General features: G+C 27.4%; 2 protein-coding genes and 1 long non-coding RNA gene across 3 annotated transcripts; 1 reads left to right on the top strand and 2 right to left on the bottom strand.

Moving 5' to 3' along the window:
* Positions 1-234: 234 nt before the first annotated feature.
* Positions 235-4,783, bottom strand: cass (apoptosis inhibitor cassowary). Its single transcript, XM_015523280.2, has 9 exons — positions 4,421-4,783; positions 3,262-3,423; positions 2,995-3,160; positions 2,567-2,925; positions 2,305-2,484; positions 1,633-1,790; positions 1,338-1,569; positions 1,121-1,265; positions 235-1,046 (listed from the first exon to the last, which is right to left on the bottom strand). Exons 1-9 carry the CDS (start codon positions 4,496-4,498, stop codon positions 952-954), a joined length of 1,575 nt encoding a protein of 524 aa, XP_015378766.1. The 5' UTR covers positions 4,499-4,783; the 3' UTR covers positions 235-951.
* A 364-nt stretch (positions 4,784-5,147) lies between these two features.
* Positions 5,148-7,348, top strand: Sf3a2 (splicing factor 3a subunit 2). The gene is made up of 4 exons (XM_015523281.2): positions 5,148-5,544; positions 6,220-6,397; positions 6,467-6,730; positions 6,814-7,348. The coding sequence occupies exons 2-4, from the start codon at positions 6,244-6,246 to the stop codon at positions 7,227-7,229; spliced, it is 834 nt and encodes a 277-aa protein (XP_015378767.1). The 5' UTR covers positions 5,148-5,544; positions 6,220-6,243; the 3' UTR covers positions 7,230-7,348.
* A 771-nt stretch (positions 7,349-8,119) lies between these two features.
* LOC149055779 (uncharacterized) lies at positions 8,120-10,502 on the bottom strand. Its single transcript, XR_016191446.1, has 3 exons — positions 9,692-10,502; positions 9,537-9,634; positions 8,120-9,452 (listed from the first exon to the last, which is right to left on the bottom strand). It is a non-coding gene; the product is annotated as an uncharacterized LOC149055779 (long non-coding RNA).
* Between the last annotated feature and the right edge of the window lie 4,303 nt (positions 10,503-14,805).

Raw genomic sequence — 14,805 nt, 5'->3', positions numbered from 1 at the left:
GCATCCTATTAATTGTGGTTTATTGAATACTATACTAGTAGGATTAATTCACTGTAATATACCACAAACAACATTAATCCAACATATATAACTGTTATTACAATATACTGGCATCAATATTAAAGAAAAGATAAAATGTATATCATTAGGAGGTATAAAAGAATAAAATTGATAATGGTTTAAAATAATAATGATTGTGCTATCCCAGCTAAAGTAGAACATATAACATTGGTATACTGCATAATACATTCATATTTATAGTTAATTAGTATACAATGCACATTAAAATCCATAAATTATTTATATATGAGTATTGAGTATAATAAATATAATTCTGATTATGGTCATGACAGCTTGAAGATGATTCATTAAATATTAACATCAAGGATTACAGCAGTTGTAGATGGTAACAACCATAGAGGATCAATAAATAACTTAAGAAATAGTTACTATTTTATTATATACAAAAGTTGTCACACATTTTATATATAAAAAAGTAACAATGTAAAAATGAATACAACTTCTACCATTTATAAAAAATTATGAATATACTATATTATATTATTTTATAAATTTTTAGACAGTTTCAAATGTTTACTGTTTTTTTTCTTTATAATTTTTTTAAAAATATTTTATTTATTATGGTGAAAATATACTTTAAAATTAAAAAAAAAAAAAACAATTTTGTTATTTGTCCAAAACTGTATTTGAATTTTAAGATCTAATCTAGAACGTTAAAAGGTGGCTAAGCTTAGTTAATTTACAAAATAATTGGTCAGAAAAAATTGAATATGTACATAGTTCAATATTACTAAATCATAAAGCACTATTGCTTAAAAATAAATGAAAAATATAAAAATTTAACAATTAAATCAGTAATGTACTTATTATATGAAAAGTACTAAGAACACGTTATGAAAAAAAATTTAATGAATTGAAATGTAATTTGTATTAGTATGGTCTCCATGAACGACGATTTCCAGTGTTCGTATCAAACGATCTTTTAGTGTTCCAGCCAGTACTACTACCACCACGACGATTGTTATCTAAAATGAAAAATGTTTATTGGTCAATCACAGTTAATATAGTAAGTCACATGCAATGCAAGCGGTATAGTTACTATTTGTATTATTTGAGAATTTGGCACTAAATTTATCCTTTGGAGGCTGATATAGTTGTTGGCTATTATTGCTACCATCGATCCGTTTAGACTTTCCATCCAAGGTAATAGGTTCATGTTTTTTACCCTCCTGAATGATTTGAGCCTAACAATAAAAATTATATATTTTATGTTTTAATCACTTATATACTTATAAGTCAAACAAAGTATTACTTACAAGTTTGGACTTAGTCACACCATCAAGCCAAGATAGGTTGACAGTTGCTTTAAATCTAGGAGGTATACTGAATAAATCTTTTATTAATGTATTTATGTTACAAGCTAATTTCAATCCTTCTAATTTTTTTTCAACAATTGGGTCATTTTTTACATCTTCTTCCCCTTTTTCTTTTAAGTCTTGCTTGACAACTTTCACAAATGTTTGAGTACATGTTCCAACGTACAACAATCTAAAAAAAAACATTAAGACAATTACATTTAAAATAAATGAACAATTATTTTATTTATTTTACTTTTTCTTAAAATCTTTCTGCCTTTCAGGATCTTTGCTCAAAAAATCTGGACATTGTTTTCCAAGTTTGTGAAAAGTATACAAAAGTGCTTCAACACGATGTAAATCCATATCTTCAACTTTTTTATTGGTATCATTCTCAGGAACAGTAACTAAATCCTAAAATTGGGTTTTTGTACTAAAAGCTACAAACTTATTACTAATAATTAGTTTTTAATTCACTTAGTAAAAACATTAGAAACTAGATAGATTTAAAAATGTTCTATATATAACTTTGTTTAAGAAATTAGAATCAGGTATTTAAAAACTTATTAACTGATTTTGTTTTTTTTTAAATTAAGACTACTCAATTAATGATCATTAAATCAAACTATTTGAAGTGTCAAGATTTGATTTTGAACATATAATTAAAATTGCATAGTATCATTTAAAAACATTAAATCTTAAAAAATTTAAACAAAAATTTTAATATTAATATTAATATTTTCAAAAAAGTTGATATTTTTGCAATAATTAATGTAGACACTTAAATAGGCCACCCTGTTCAATATTTTTAAATTTTAATAAAAATTCAAAATGATATATTATAGATATTTTAGGTTCTTGTATAAATATGACAATAATTAAGAAAACAATGTAAAGCTTTTAAAATAAAAAAACCTTAACTACTTACTAAAAGAGCGTGATAGACTTGTCCTACTACTGCTTCAGGATTCATCAGTTTACCACAAAATGGTACAGATTCTGCCAATGACTTTAAAATGATAAACTGTTTATCATTATCCTTTATAAGAGTATAGCGATTCAATAATTCACATATATACACAATAAACTTAGTGGATTCTACATGAGCCTGAAATAAAATTATAGTTATGGTTTTTCTATTATATTATATTTAATTCAACTAACATTTGAACTTTATAACAAATATTTACCGAAAAAAATGGAATTGAAAAATCCAGACAAGTTATGAATCGATTCACTTGATCTAAATCTTTAGGATTAAAAAATTGATCAAGTTCAGCTGTACTTGCCAAAAGCTCAACGAGTTCTCTTTGACCATCTGGTGTATTAATAAGATGAGTTGATGATAAGATAGTCATAAGTGTTTCAAATTCTTCACAAGTTATATTTTGCATAACTTTTTTACATTCTGCTATTATTAAATCTTCTACATCTCTTTTAATTATTTCTTTACCCAATGCCATTACTTTATTCAATATAAACTTCATAGAACGTTCCCTTACTATTTCTTCATTTGATTGCATTTGACTAAATATTCCAGTTAAAGCACCTTAATAAATTTAAAGACAAGTTACAACACATATTTCATAAATTATTCATACTGTATGAAAATATTTACCTTTAGCATCAATCTTAAAAAGCGATAATAATGAATTCTGGGCTACAAGTAATTCTTGTGGATCATCAGCCTGAAGTAACTGAGCCAATATATCTGCTATTTTAGTCAAGTATTCTTTAGCCTCTTTACATAATACTGGTAAATCTTTAATTGCTTGTTTTCGTATCTAAGTATATAATATATAGACATAAAATATTGATTATTTACTAAATATTGTATTGAATATATAGTAATATATACCTATATATTGATAGCCTGTTTACTTACACAAATATCTTCATCTTCACAAAGATCAAGCTGAGCTTCTAATGCTTGAGCAGCAAGGTTTGGAAAATGTTTAAAAAATCTAGTTATAAATTGAGATGCAAGTCTTTTTTCTTTTGTTGATCCTTTGACTGCTGATAATATTTCCAAATACTCAGGTTCTTTCTAAAAAAATATTTAAATGATTTATTCCTAATAGTACAAGTATGTAAGTAAATTGAAAATATTACAAAAAGTTGATGAACAGATTACTCATAATGTAAATATAAATAACTATATATTACTAAAAATGTTACTAATAACATTAAAATAAAAAGTCAAATTAAAATTAAAATTTCTTTTAAGTGAGCAAAACTTTAATAATGAGGACTTAAGAAATTATAATAAATAAGTAAGAATAATTTGTATTATCTTGAATTACAATGAAGTATCAAATCTATAATCTTTTATTTATAATGGGTATTCATACTTTCATAGCAGAGTTATGATATAGTGTTTCATTTAGTAATAAGAAGATAAAAGATAAAACGAAAATAAAAGAATAGCATTTTGAAAGTAAGATAATAAAGGTTAATTTTTGTAACACACAAAGAAACCTTATACTTATGTTTGACTGCTCTGTCAACCAGAACCAAAGAAGTAGGTGCTGGCATATAGTTGTGAGGTTGAAGGTACATTTTGAGTACCAAAGCATCAAAAATGTATGCTTGGTCACTTGGATACACATACTATATTTATTGATTTAAACCTACTGTATAGTACTGTAAGATACTGCATATTACTGCATTGTACAATCTAGGATAAATCAAAGTATAGACAAGAATAACAGGCAAAAAGAACTTAATTTGAATAGCTAATTTAAATTTGGAGTAAGTTTTATTAGGTATATTCAAGTGTTTTTCAAGTATGAATTGATATTTCAAAAAAATGTTGAAACAAAAAAACATATTAACCTCAATGTTAATGTTAACTACTTTACAAGAATTTAAATACCAATTTAAATAAAAGTAAACAATTATACTAAGACTCATAATGTTAGTTATCATACATAGCAAACTTTGAGTAATTTAATGAGAAAAAAAAATATTAGTTTAAGTTTTTCAACCTCAAATAATTAATCTCTAAGATCTTTTGAGGACAAATACGAACGCGAAAAACTTACATCGGCAATGTTTTCCTTTGCATCGGCTAGTATACCAAAGTATTTGTACATTTTTTGGATATTGTCTTCGGCCTCCATTTTCCTGCTATGCAAGTGATTCTTGTCGACGAGCGGCAAACAGATGAAGCGGGAATTGTTATTGTTAATAAAAAAAAGTATTTGGAGTAGTGAATAGTGATAGTCGGCAGATACGAATTCTTAAAGATCTGATGTTTTTTTGCGCGACATATAAACAGGAAGCACTATGCTAGTATGCTATAACTATTGACTAATGCGGACTGCGGGTGAGCTTAAAAAATCAAAATTCGAAAGTTCAATATTTCTGATTCCAGAATGATAATCTGAGATTTCGTTTAGTTTTTTACGTAAATAATAATTATCAAAAAGGACGGCGTTCCGGTACGATTGGTATGTTGGTATGTGGTATGCGGTAGTCACAACGTGTTTAGGTTACAACCAGTGTTGTATACGAGCCAAATAAGAAATTATTAACTATTTAATACATTATAGCACAAAACGATAGCGTGGGCCGTGGGGTCCTATAATCTGTGGTCCTACAACAGAACTGGGAACTGGCTACTACTACTGAAAACATTATGAATTATGATATTATTTAGATCCATTATTCGTAATTAATAAGATAATAATAAATCATAATATATTAAAAGTTAATTCATCACAATAATTGTATCGACATACTTGGTCGTCTTTGTGGATCTAAAATTCCAAAATAATCGTCCTCATTATTAATTCTACAATAACTTGTTTTATACACAATGATTAAATAAGTAAAGTTGTGTTTTATGTGTTTGTTTCCAACACGATGTTGTTGTTGTGGCACCAATGTAATGATTAAACGCCGTTTTATCACCGTATGGTATTTTTCTGTGGTATGGACGTATGGTGGATGTTTAGTGTTTACACTATAAAGACATACAATACTGACATACGGTTGTTGTAGTTCATTTTTTCATACCAAGCTTGGAAGCTGAAAGTACCTTAAGAATAAAGATCCAATGTCCTAAAGGCAAGTTTTGAACCATCGATCTGCCCAATCTGGGAATCAAAATTCAGTAATCTAAACATTCCTCAGAACATTGTTGTCGCTTTTTCGAATTTTCGTGGTAAGTTTAAATTTAAGCATTGTTTAGTTACATCCCATAACTTGACTTTCATGTTTAATTTTGACAGGCGTTAAGGATAACGTATTTTTAAATTCAGTAATTAAATATAATATTTTTATTGGAATCGATTTGCTATAATTATTTTCTAATAAAAAGCAAATAAAAAAAAATATATATAATATGTCCACTCACAAGAGTGGTGAGGTATTAGCTGTAACTATTAGACCTAAGTCGTACACTTGAACCTATAGAATTTAAATTATAGACAAACTGCAAGGTGCACTCAATAATATGTATCAACTTAAAATTGACAGTATATTCTGTATAGCCTCACTTATTATTCTCTCAACATGGTGATATTGATATATTGATATTTTATAATATAAAATGTTAGTCAAAAGATCCTGTTAGATTATTATTATTAAATTACTACTTCAGAAATTCAGTACATAACAATAGATAGATGGTATACCCATGCAGTTCTAGCTTTTAACATTGAAAATCTTAGAAATTATTCTTATCAATATTTTTTACAATTTATTGACTTAGTAACTAATAAATGAAAATGGTTGTAAAGTATTAATCAAAATATACCTATTATGATAAAGATAAAATCATTATTTAAAATATGATATATTCTTATGAATGTATTAAAATTATATTGTTAATATGCAGAGATTTTGTAATTAAATTACAAAAATGGATTACCAAAATCGTCCTGGCGGTAAAACTGGCGGTGGTGGTGTTGCATCATGGACAGAGACTAATAAGGATAGACGTGAACGTCTTAGGCAATTGGCTTTGGAAACTATTGATCTACAAAAAGATCCTTATTTTATGAAAAATCATTTAGGTAATTATTATAATTGCTCTCTAAGTAAATAAAAAATATTAATATTTAATAATGTATACATGTTCACAGGATCCTATGAATGTAAACTTTGTTTGACTCTACATAATAACGAGGGAAGTTATTTGGCCCATACACAAGGTAAAAAGCATCAAGCAAATTTAGCACGACGAGCAGCTAAAGAAGCTAAAGATGCTCCACAACAACCAGCTCCTGAAAAACCAAGGGTAGAAACTAAAAAGTTTGTTAAGATTGGAAGACCTGGATATCGAGTTACAAAACAAAAGGACCCAGAAACAGGCCAACAAAGTTTACTTTTTCAAATTGATTATCCTGGTTTGTTATTTGTTTTATTTGTTATATTAGTTTTTAATTTAAATACATGGTCTTTTAACTTATATTGTATTATGCATGTTTAGAAATTACCGATAATGTACGACCACGTCATCGTTTTATGTCTGCATATGAGCAAAGAATTGAGCCACCAGACAGGAAATGGCAATATTTGTTGTTTGCTGCAGAACCTTATGAAACAATTTCTTTTAAAGTACCAAGTCGTGAAGTGGATAAATCTGAAATGAAATTTTGGGCTCATTGGAATACCCAAGCAAAACAATTTTATTTACAATTTGCATACAAAGTTGAGCAAATGAAACCACCACCTCCGATGAAACCTCCTCCACCATCTTTACCGCCCCCTCCACAACACAACATGATGCATCAACCTGGTTCGAATATGATGTCTCATATGTTTCCTCCTCCGCCTATGTATAATCCTGGACCACCTCAAATGATGAATAATATGATACCTCCACCGCCTCAATTGATGGGTTAATAACCTTATAGAAGTAAAAAATCATACTGTAATAATTTTAAATATTTTTTTTAGTCTAAAGACTAAATATTTTTCTTTACTACAGAACTGTTAATACCTTAATAAAATTAAATTTTAAATTTTGTTTTATTCAATTTTTAAGGTTCAATAAAAGTTAATTGCGGTTTGAGTATATTAAATAAAGTGATGCATAACTTTTTCACCATGCACCTGCTATCATTATTAGAACGTAGTAGTGTACCAATATTCTGATTATTCTAACATACTACTAATTAATTGTTTAATATTCCCATATAGCTATAAACAGCAATATGCCAATATGTCAAAGTTGTTTGTTATTTTCAGACATAAATCTTTTTTTTTATTTAGACTATATATGTAAAATATGTTACATTATAGTCATTATTACTTATGCCATAAATATAGACAAATAAACTTTAAAAGTGAAATAACCATAAGGTAATTTTTGAAAAACGTGCAGAATATAATTGAATTTGGAACCAGAAGAATTCAATAATTGATGTCTACCATCTATTAATTTTGAAAAAATATACCATTAGGTACTGTATTATTAAATTTAATAATAATTACTTACAATGACTAATTATTCTTTAAAAATAATAAATGATTATTAATCAGGAGTTTTTGTTTCAATTCATTTTCTATATTTATGTAAAAACAGGGGATGGGCAAATTACTCTAGAAAAAGTAATTCATTAAAAATTATATAATTTAATTACTTACTACTACATCAGTCATTTTTGATTTTATAAATTATACATTAAAAAATATTAAAAGAATATATTATGGTATAAGATGTTATAGTCATAAAAAAATGGAATATAAATTATATGACAAAAATTGATTTTCTTTTTGGTAAATAAGTTATTTTAGTTATTATAGTTTTATTCAATCTGTTTCAAATATAAAAGAACAAATGATAGTAAAGCTAAAAAAAAATGACAGATTAGACAGACTGCAGAAGCCTCTCAGCTGAGGTACTACGACATAGTAACAAAATTTGTTAGGCTAGCAGGTCACAACACCACTGTCTTAGTTATTTTAATCTGGTTGCCTGGGATAGAAGCAGATGAAAGTTTAGATATTAGAGGATTCTTTTGATGTGCTAGGTCCTAGGTAGCTATTAAAACTTTATTGTAGGTTTTTGCTATTACAGAGACAAAAGACATTTTCAGATCAGAGTGAAGGGTGTTGTTAGAGACATAATTGGATCCCATTAGTCCAGATGGGCCTGAGAAAAAGTTTGTTGAGTAGGAGCTTATTGGAGAGCTTCATATGCTTGGATAGTTGGATGTTAGAAGTTCGATTTTCTAAACTTTAATAAAGGTTCCACCAAAAATTGGTTATATTTAATATTATATTTTATTTATTTATTTAATATGGTTAATATTTTTTTGAGGACATTCACTGATTCACTAGTGTTCATTAAAGTATAGTATATAACATAATATTATATAGTTCATTATACTATATAACCTATATTATGTGACTAAGCGAGACGTTAATCAGTGACGGATGACAATGAGAATATGAGATAGATACTCAAGTCAGTACATAGACATGTAATCTACAATTTGCTGATTTATACATAGAAAATGAACAATTAAGATCTACAGCATCTGTCAAAATCTCTGTATTATATGTAGTACAATGTTCAAAATAAAAGTCTTTCAGTATCGCTACTCTCGGTTCAACAGTGCCGAATGTTCAATAAAACTTATGCTATAGTGTACAGTAAACGACATTAAACACATTTTAGTTCCTACTTAACCATTAAATTTATCAGTAGGTAAGAACATAAACTATAAATTGTACATTTAAATTTTAAATTGATACAAAAAAATTAATTTTGGGTAATTGTTAATTACTAATTACACAAATATTATGTAATTAATTATCAATTATAAAATACATCGACATTTTGTAATCAATTATTAACTACAAATTACTTAAATAATTGAATTACTGTAATTGAAAAGTGCCCACTTTGTAGTAATAGTAAAAAATATTAAATATAATGTAGAAGTTTAATGAAATTTGAAATGCAAAAAAGTTAACTAAGTAATCTCTGTCAGATGTACATTTAGTGTGGAGTGTTACTTGTCAACTTGTCATAGAGTAATGACTAATGAGTGTTATGTAGATCTCAGAAGACTCTCATCACTAATGGAAAATATGTTAAATTAGAATTCAATGATAAATCTGAAATTATAGCATCCAAAAAACGATTTTGATGAAGCCGATGTTATAAAGGCGTATAGTTTATGACATATTATATTACATTACCTGGCGTTGCCCAGGGATATTATAGTTTATCCGAAATGTGCAATCCTCCTACGGCGGATAGTGAGTGGATAATGATAAGTGAATGTTACGTGAAAGAACTGCAAGCAGAAATAAATAAATATACTTATGTATTAAATATTTTTAATATTACCTACCTAGGCAAGCCACCCAAAAATAACTGGTTCAATCTTCATCTTATAACCCCTTCCTTGAATCGTAAAAATCAGTCTTGTCTTTTGATCTATACCTACCTAAGCCTCGTCAACACACTAATAAATTGCCTTTTATATATGCTTGTATTTGACTTTCAAACATACATAAATGGGCAAATGGCTATATTTAACTTTAGAGAATATATTTTAACCACGCAGGCTTCTATTCTAACACATTTCAGATCAGCACACCTACGGGCTACGATTTATAGTAATATCTGTATTAGCAGGTTATCTATATAATCGATCTATAAGATTAGTAGGTATACTATACTAGATAAACCTAGATTAACCTCCTAGATAGTCGATAATAGGTAGGTACTTGAATTAATAATCTTTTTTTGGCAACTGCAGGAATACCTAATACCTATAGTAACATAACAATGTTAGTTTTGTATAAGTAAGGAATTAATATATTTTTATAATTTTTTGTTACAATTAGGTAATTAATACTAATTATCACATAAATATCACGACTATTCAACACCTAGGTAATTGCATTAATCATTTCAGTTTTGTGGAATAATAATTCATTATCGATTGATAGATACATGGGATTTTTTTATTTCTCATCCTTTATTATCGAAATAAACGGGCGTATGTAATTTGCGCCACATCTAAAACTGTATTTTGGTAATTTGCGCCACTTTTTAAATTTGTAATTTGCGCCAAATAAAATTAAATAAAAAGGAATTATGTAATCTGTGCCCTAGAGTACCTAATAAAATTGTAATTTGCGCTTTTTTCCACCTTATTAAAATAGTAATTTGCGCCACTTATATTATAGGTAATAATATAAATAACTCCATGTATATTAAATATGTAAATTATCGTTAAGTAATAAAACATATTATAAAAATCAGTCATATTAAACTCGTAATTATAAATAAATATATATAAAAAATCAAACTCCATGCATATTAAACATCTTAATTGTCGTTAATTAATAAAAATCAGTCATAATTATAAATAATTCGACGATATTGAGACGATATGTGACACGCGTCGGACGCATCAGAACGTATTATTGTATATCCTATGCGATATCGCTAAATTTATCTGCTGGTAAATTCCAACTGCTATTAAAGTTGAAAGTGTGGCACATATTACATATTCCATTTTGTTTTCTTTAGTGGCGCAAAATACATGTTATATTTTTATATTTTGGCGCAAATTACAAGTAATAAAAGTGACGCAAAATACCATCTCCCAAATAAACGATTACATATTAAACACCTTTACCTATGTTTCTCTCTAAGCTAAAATACCAAATAATTAAGATTTTATCATAAATATTTTAAATTTTATAGAAGTATAATATAATATAATATCTAATTATATTTAATATAATAATAGGTAATCATAAACTTATGTGTTTTGTATCAGTAAAAAATGTCCCACCTTTTTCAAGTAGGTATAGTCATCAAAATGTAGTCATTTTGGTAAACGATCACTTTGTACGGTCCATTGTTTAAACTAAATAACACGGACACTTTGTGTGATCAGGTAAAACTTTAGATTGCAAAACGCGGACAGTTTGTACTGTTATATACATAAAATATGCATAATATATGCTTAAAAAATCATCCTGTATAGTTATACATAAGTGTTAAATATCTATAATGTAAAAATTAAATATAAAAAAAAGTCAATTTATCAAAAACTTTATAAAATATAGTATATTACTATTAGTCAGAATAATAAAATTATAAAATGTGTATGCTTAAGTAGTAAGGTACTTACTGGTTCTATACGATTTGTAGACATTTTGAAATTGAAATGCAGTTCAACGTTAAGTACAAACAGGGCCGTATTAAGGGACAATGTATGGGGGAGCAAACATAAATATGACGCCCCTAATTCAGTATACACCTTTTTTTACAAGTAAATAACCAAAAAAAAATTTTCTCGCTACGCTCGAACAAACATTAATACTTACAAAAAACTTTATGCTTACCTAATAATTAGTCATCTACTCTTCCTATTGTCTTATACTATATATTTAAACACATGAACCAGATACAATTTATACATATTAATACATTATTACATATACTACATGTCTACATATCATTATTAATTTCAAACTCATGTCTCTTGGTATCTGGTATATTCTATACCTAGCTATGAATTATTGTAATGATAAACGACCAAGGAAATAGGTATACTATGTTTAAAATTTTAAATATTATATAACAATAACATTACTTATCCTAAAAATTTACAAAGTTCAAAACTTTTGTGATTTCTTGTATAAATATATAGTATAGATACAAAATATGATAGGAAATTAAAATACACAAATAAATACATCATGTCTTTAAATTATTATTATTATTATTGTTTGCTTTATTTAAAGTTTTTCTTGCGAATTTTTACAGATAAAAATGTTTGAATAATATCAGACCACTCTATATTTCTAAGAATATCATTTTCAATACATAATAGCGTCAAGGAAGAAGTTTTGTCTTGTGAAAGTGTTGATCGTAGGTAATTTTTAATTCTTTTAAGGACAGAAAATGATCGCTCACCACTTGCATTAGAACATGGCATACATGCATATATTCTTAAGACAATTAAAACATTTGGAAAAGTTAATGCCAAAGGGGAGTTGGATAGTTTTTGGAATAAACCGTTTATTGTTAAATCTTCTTTTGAAAATATACAATAATACCTATATATACTAATTTAATTTTAGAAATTATTAAAAAACTTTAAAAAGCGTTCCAATTGAGACCAATTGGCAGTATTATATTTATATAATTAAATAATCAGTTACTTTGTAAAAATACAATTGAAACAATAGTTATAAAATATACACTTACCTTTAACTTAAAATAGTTTTCTAATTTCTCCGTTTTTTTGATCAATTGTTCTTCACGTTCTTTTTTTTCTTTAGATATTCGTCTATATTGGGAACCGCTTAACCTTTTACGTTTTAAGTTATTAGGCATTTTAAAAATATTTTGATCGTACGGTTTATTAGTATAACACGTGATTAATAAACGTAACAGTACGTCATCACTATTCACTACACTGACTACACTGTCGTCTGTCGAGATCGTCAACTACTCACTACTCTACTCGTCTATCAAGACTATGATATTATTATTATAACGATAAAAGTTTTAACAATATTGAATATTATAATCGAACAACAAGCTACAGATTTGCAGTATTGCAGTAGTAGGTACAATGGTACATGACAATATCGAATGCGGGTAGCTCCGTGTCCCGGCGGTTATAACATGTCTATATATATAGTGAATAGTGATTAAAATAAAAATAGTACGATTAATACGTCAAATACTAGATATTACGAAAACAAGGTCTAAAAACAGCGTTCTCTCCCAATTAATAAGTACCTAATATTAGATTCCATTACGATATTATATAAATATTCCGACAATTGACATCGTAAATTCTTAAACTAAAATAATTAATATTTATTCTACTAAATATTTTTTTTTTATTATATTACAAACAACATTATCGACTTTTTTTTGCCGCCCTTAAATATTTGGACGCCCCTGCCGCCTGGAGCATCTGCTCCTTTTGCCCCCCCCCTTGATGCGCCCCTGAGTACAAACGATAATTTGGTTAACTTTGATATCGGCGCTTGGGAAATATATGTATGTATAGGTATTTAGAATGTATGAGATACTTAGATTTACCAAATAATATTTAAACTTTATAAAGTTGTAGGTATATAATATATATATATATATATAATAGTATAAAGTGGCCGGCCAATGCTCGTTTCCACCAAAAGTGTACCTTTCCCTTTTCCACCAATATCCGTTTCCACCAAATAAAATTATTTACCACGTTTTAACTAAAACAATTGTATACCTACCACTATATTCTACGATTGAAAAAAAAATATCAACCAATCAGGTAGGTATATTAGTAGATACAATATGTCAATATATACATAACTAAATACACTAATATATAATTTTTTCAATCCAGTATTTTAAATAAACTTTACTGTATTAAAGATTTTAATATAAGTGTAGTACCTATACAAATTATTTTGGTAAATTAACCGTGGTTAAAATATAGATAGATCTCATTTGGTGGTAACGGACAGTGGCGTATATTTTTTTTTTTTTTTTTGGGGGGGGGGGGGGTGTCCACCATGTACTGACACCCCCCGACATTTAAAAAAAAGTCCTAATATATTGGACATTAGTGCTGTCACTTATTTTATAGTATGCTATTTTTATCAAATGTAAAACTTCTTGTCAATTCCTAACATATTAATTTGTTAAAAAATTAATTCAATGTCTTTTTACATTAGTAAATAATACTACAAATTTTGTTTGTGAGGTTCAATAAATGTTGACACCCCCCGATAAATCACCCAAAATACGCCACTGGTAACGGATATTTGTGGAAAAAGGAAAGATACACCTTTGGTGGATACGGGTATTGGTGAAAAAGGAAAAGGTCTACTTTTGGTGGAGACGTGTTACGCCCAAGTGTCCGGGTTCTGCAATATAAAATTTTATCTGACCGTACAAAGTATCCGCGTTTCGTACTTTTAATGCTCGACTGTACAAAGAGACCTAGAACCAGTCATTTTTAATGAAGTGTTTTTCCGAATGCACCTATGTTAGTAAACAAAACAAAACAAATAATAATATTTTAATATTTAATTAATGTTTAATTCATTATATTTTAATGAGTGTCAGAGTGTGTATATTTGATATAAACATGTGTCTATGACATCATGTTGTTCGGACAAAAATATTTGACCAACAATAATATTTTACAAATTATTGAACTATTATACTATCAACCGATTTTTAATTTGATATTTTGCAATCAATCATAAACTGGTACCTAGGTAAAAATATTATAATCGTGAATCGTATTATTATTTTTGTGTGTTAACGACTGTATACCTACCATTAATTTAACTGTGTAAATTATTGAACATTTTTAAATATAAGTATTAAAATTAGGTAAATGTATGAGATTTGGAAGTGATGTTTTATTGATACCATCAGCTGTAAATGACGCAACGTTGACATTTAGCCTTATTTTATCAC

This window comes from Diuraphis noxia, unplaced genomic scaffold (genome assembly GCF_037042655.1).
Source record: "Diuraphis noxia isolate RWA-SAM2 unplaced genomic scaffold, SU_Dnox_SAM2 contig0004, whole genome shotgun sequence".
Classification (NCBI taxonomy): domain Eukaryota; kingdom Metazoa; phylum Arthropoda; class Insecta; order Hemiptera; family Aphididae; genus Diuraphis; species Diuraphis noxia.
This window is presented reverse-complemented; position numbering and strand designations above follow the sequence as displayed.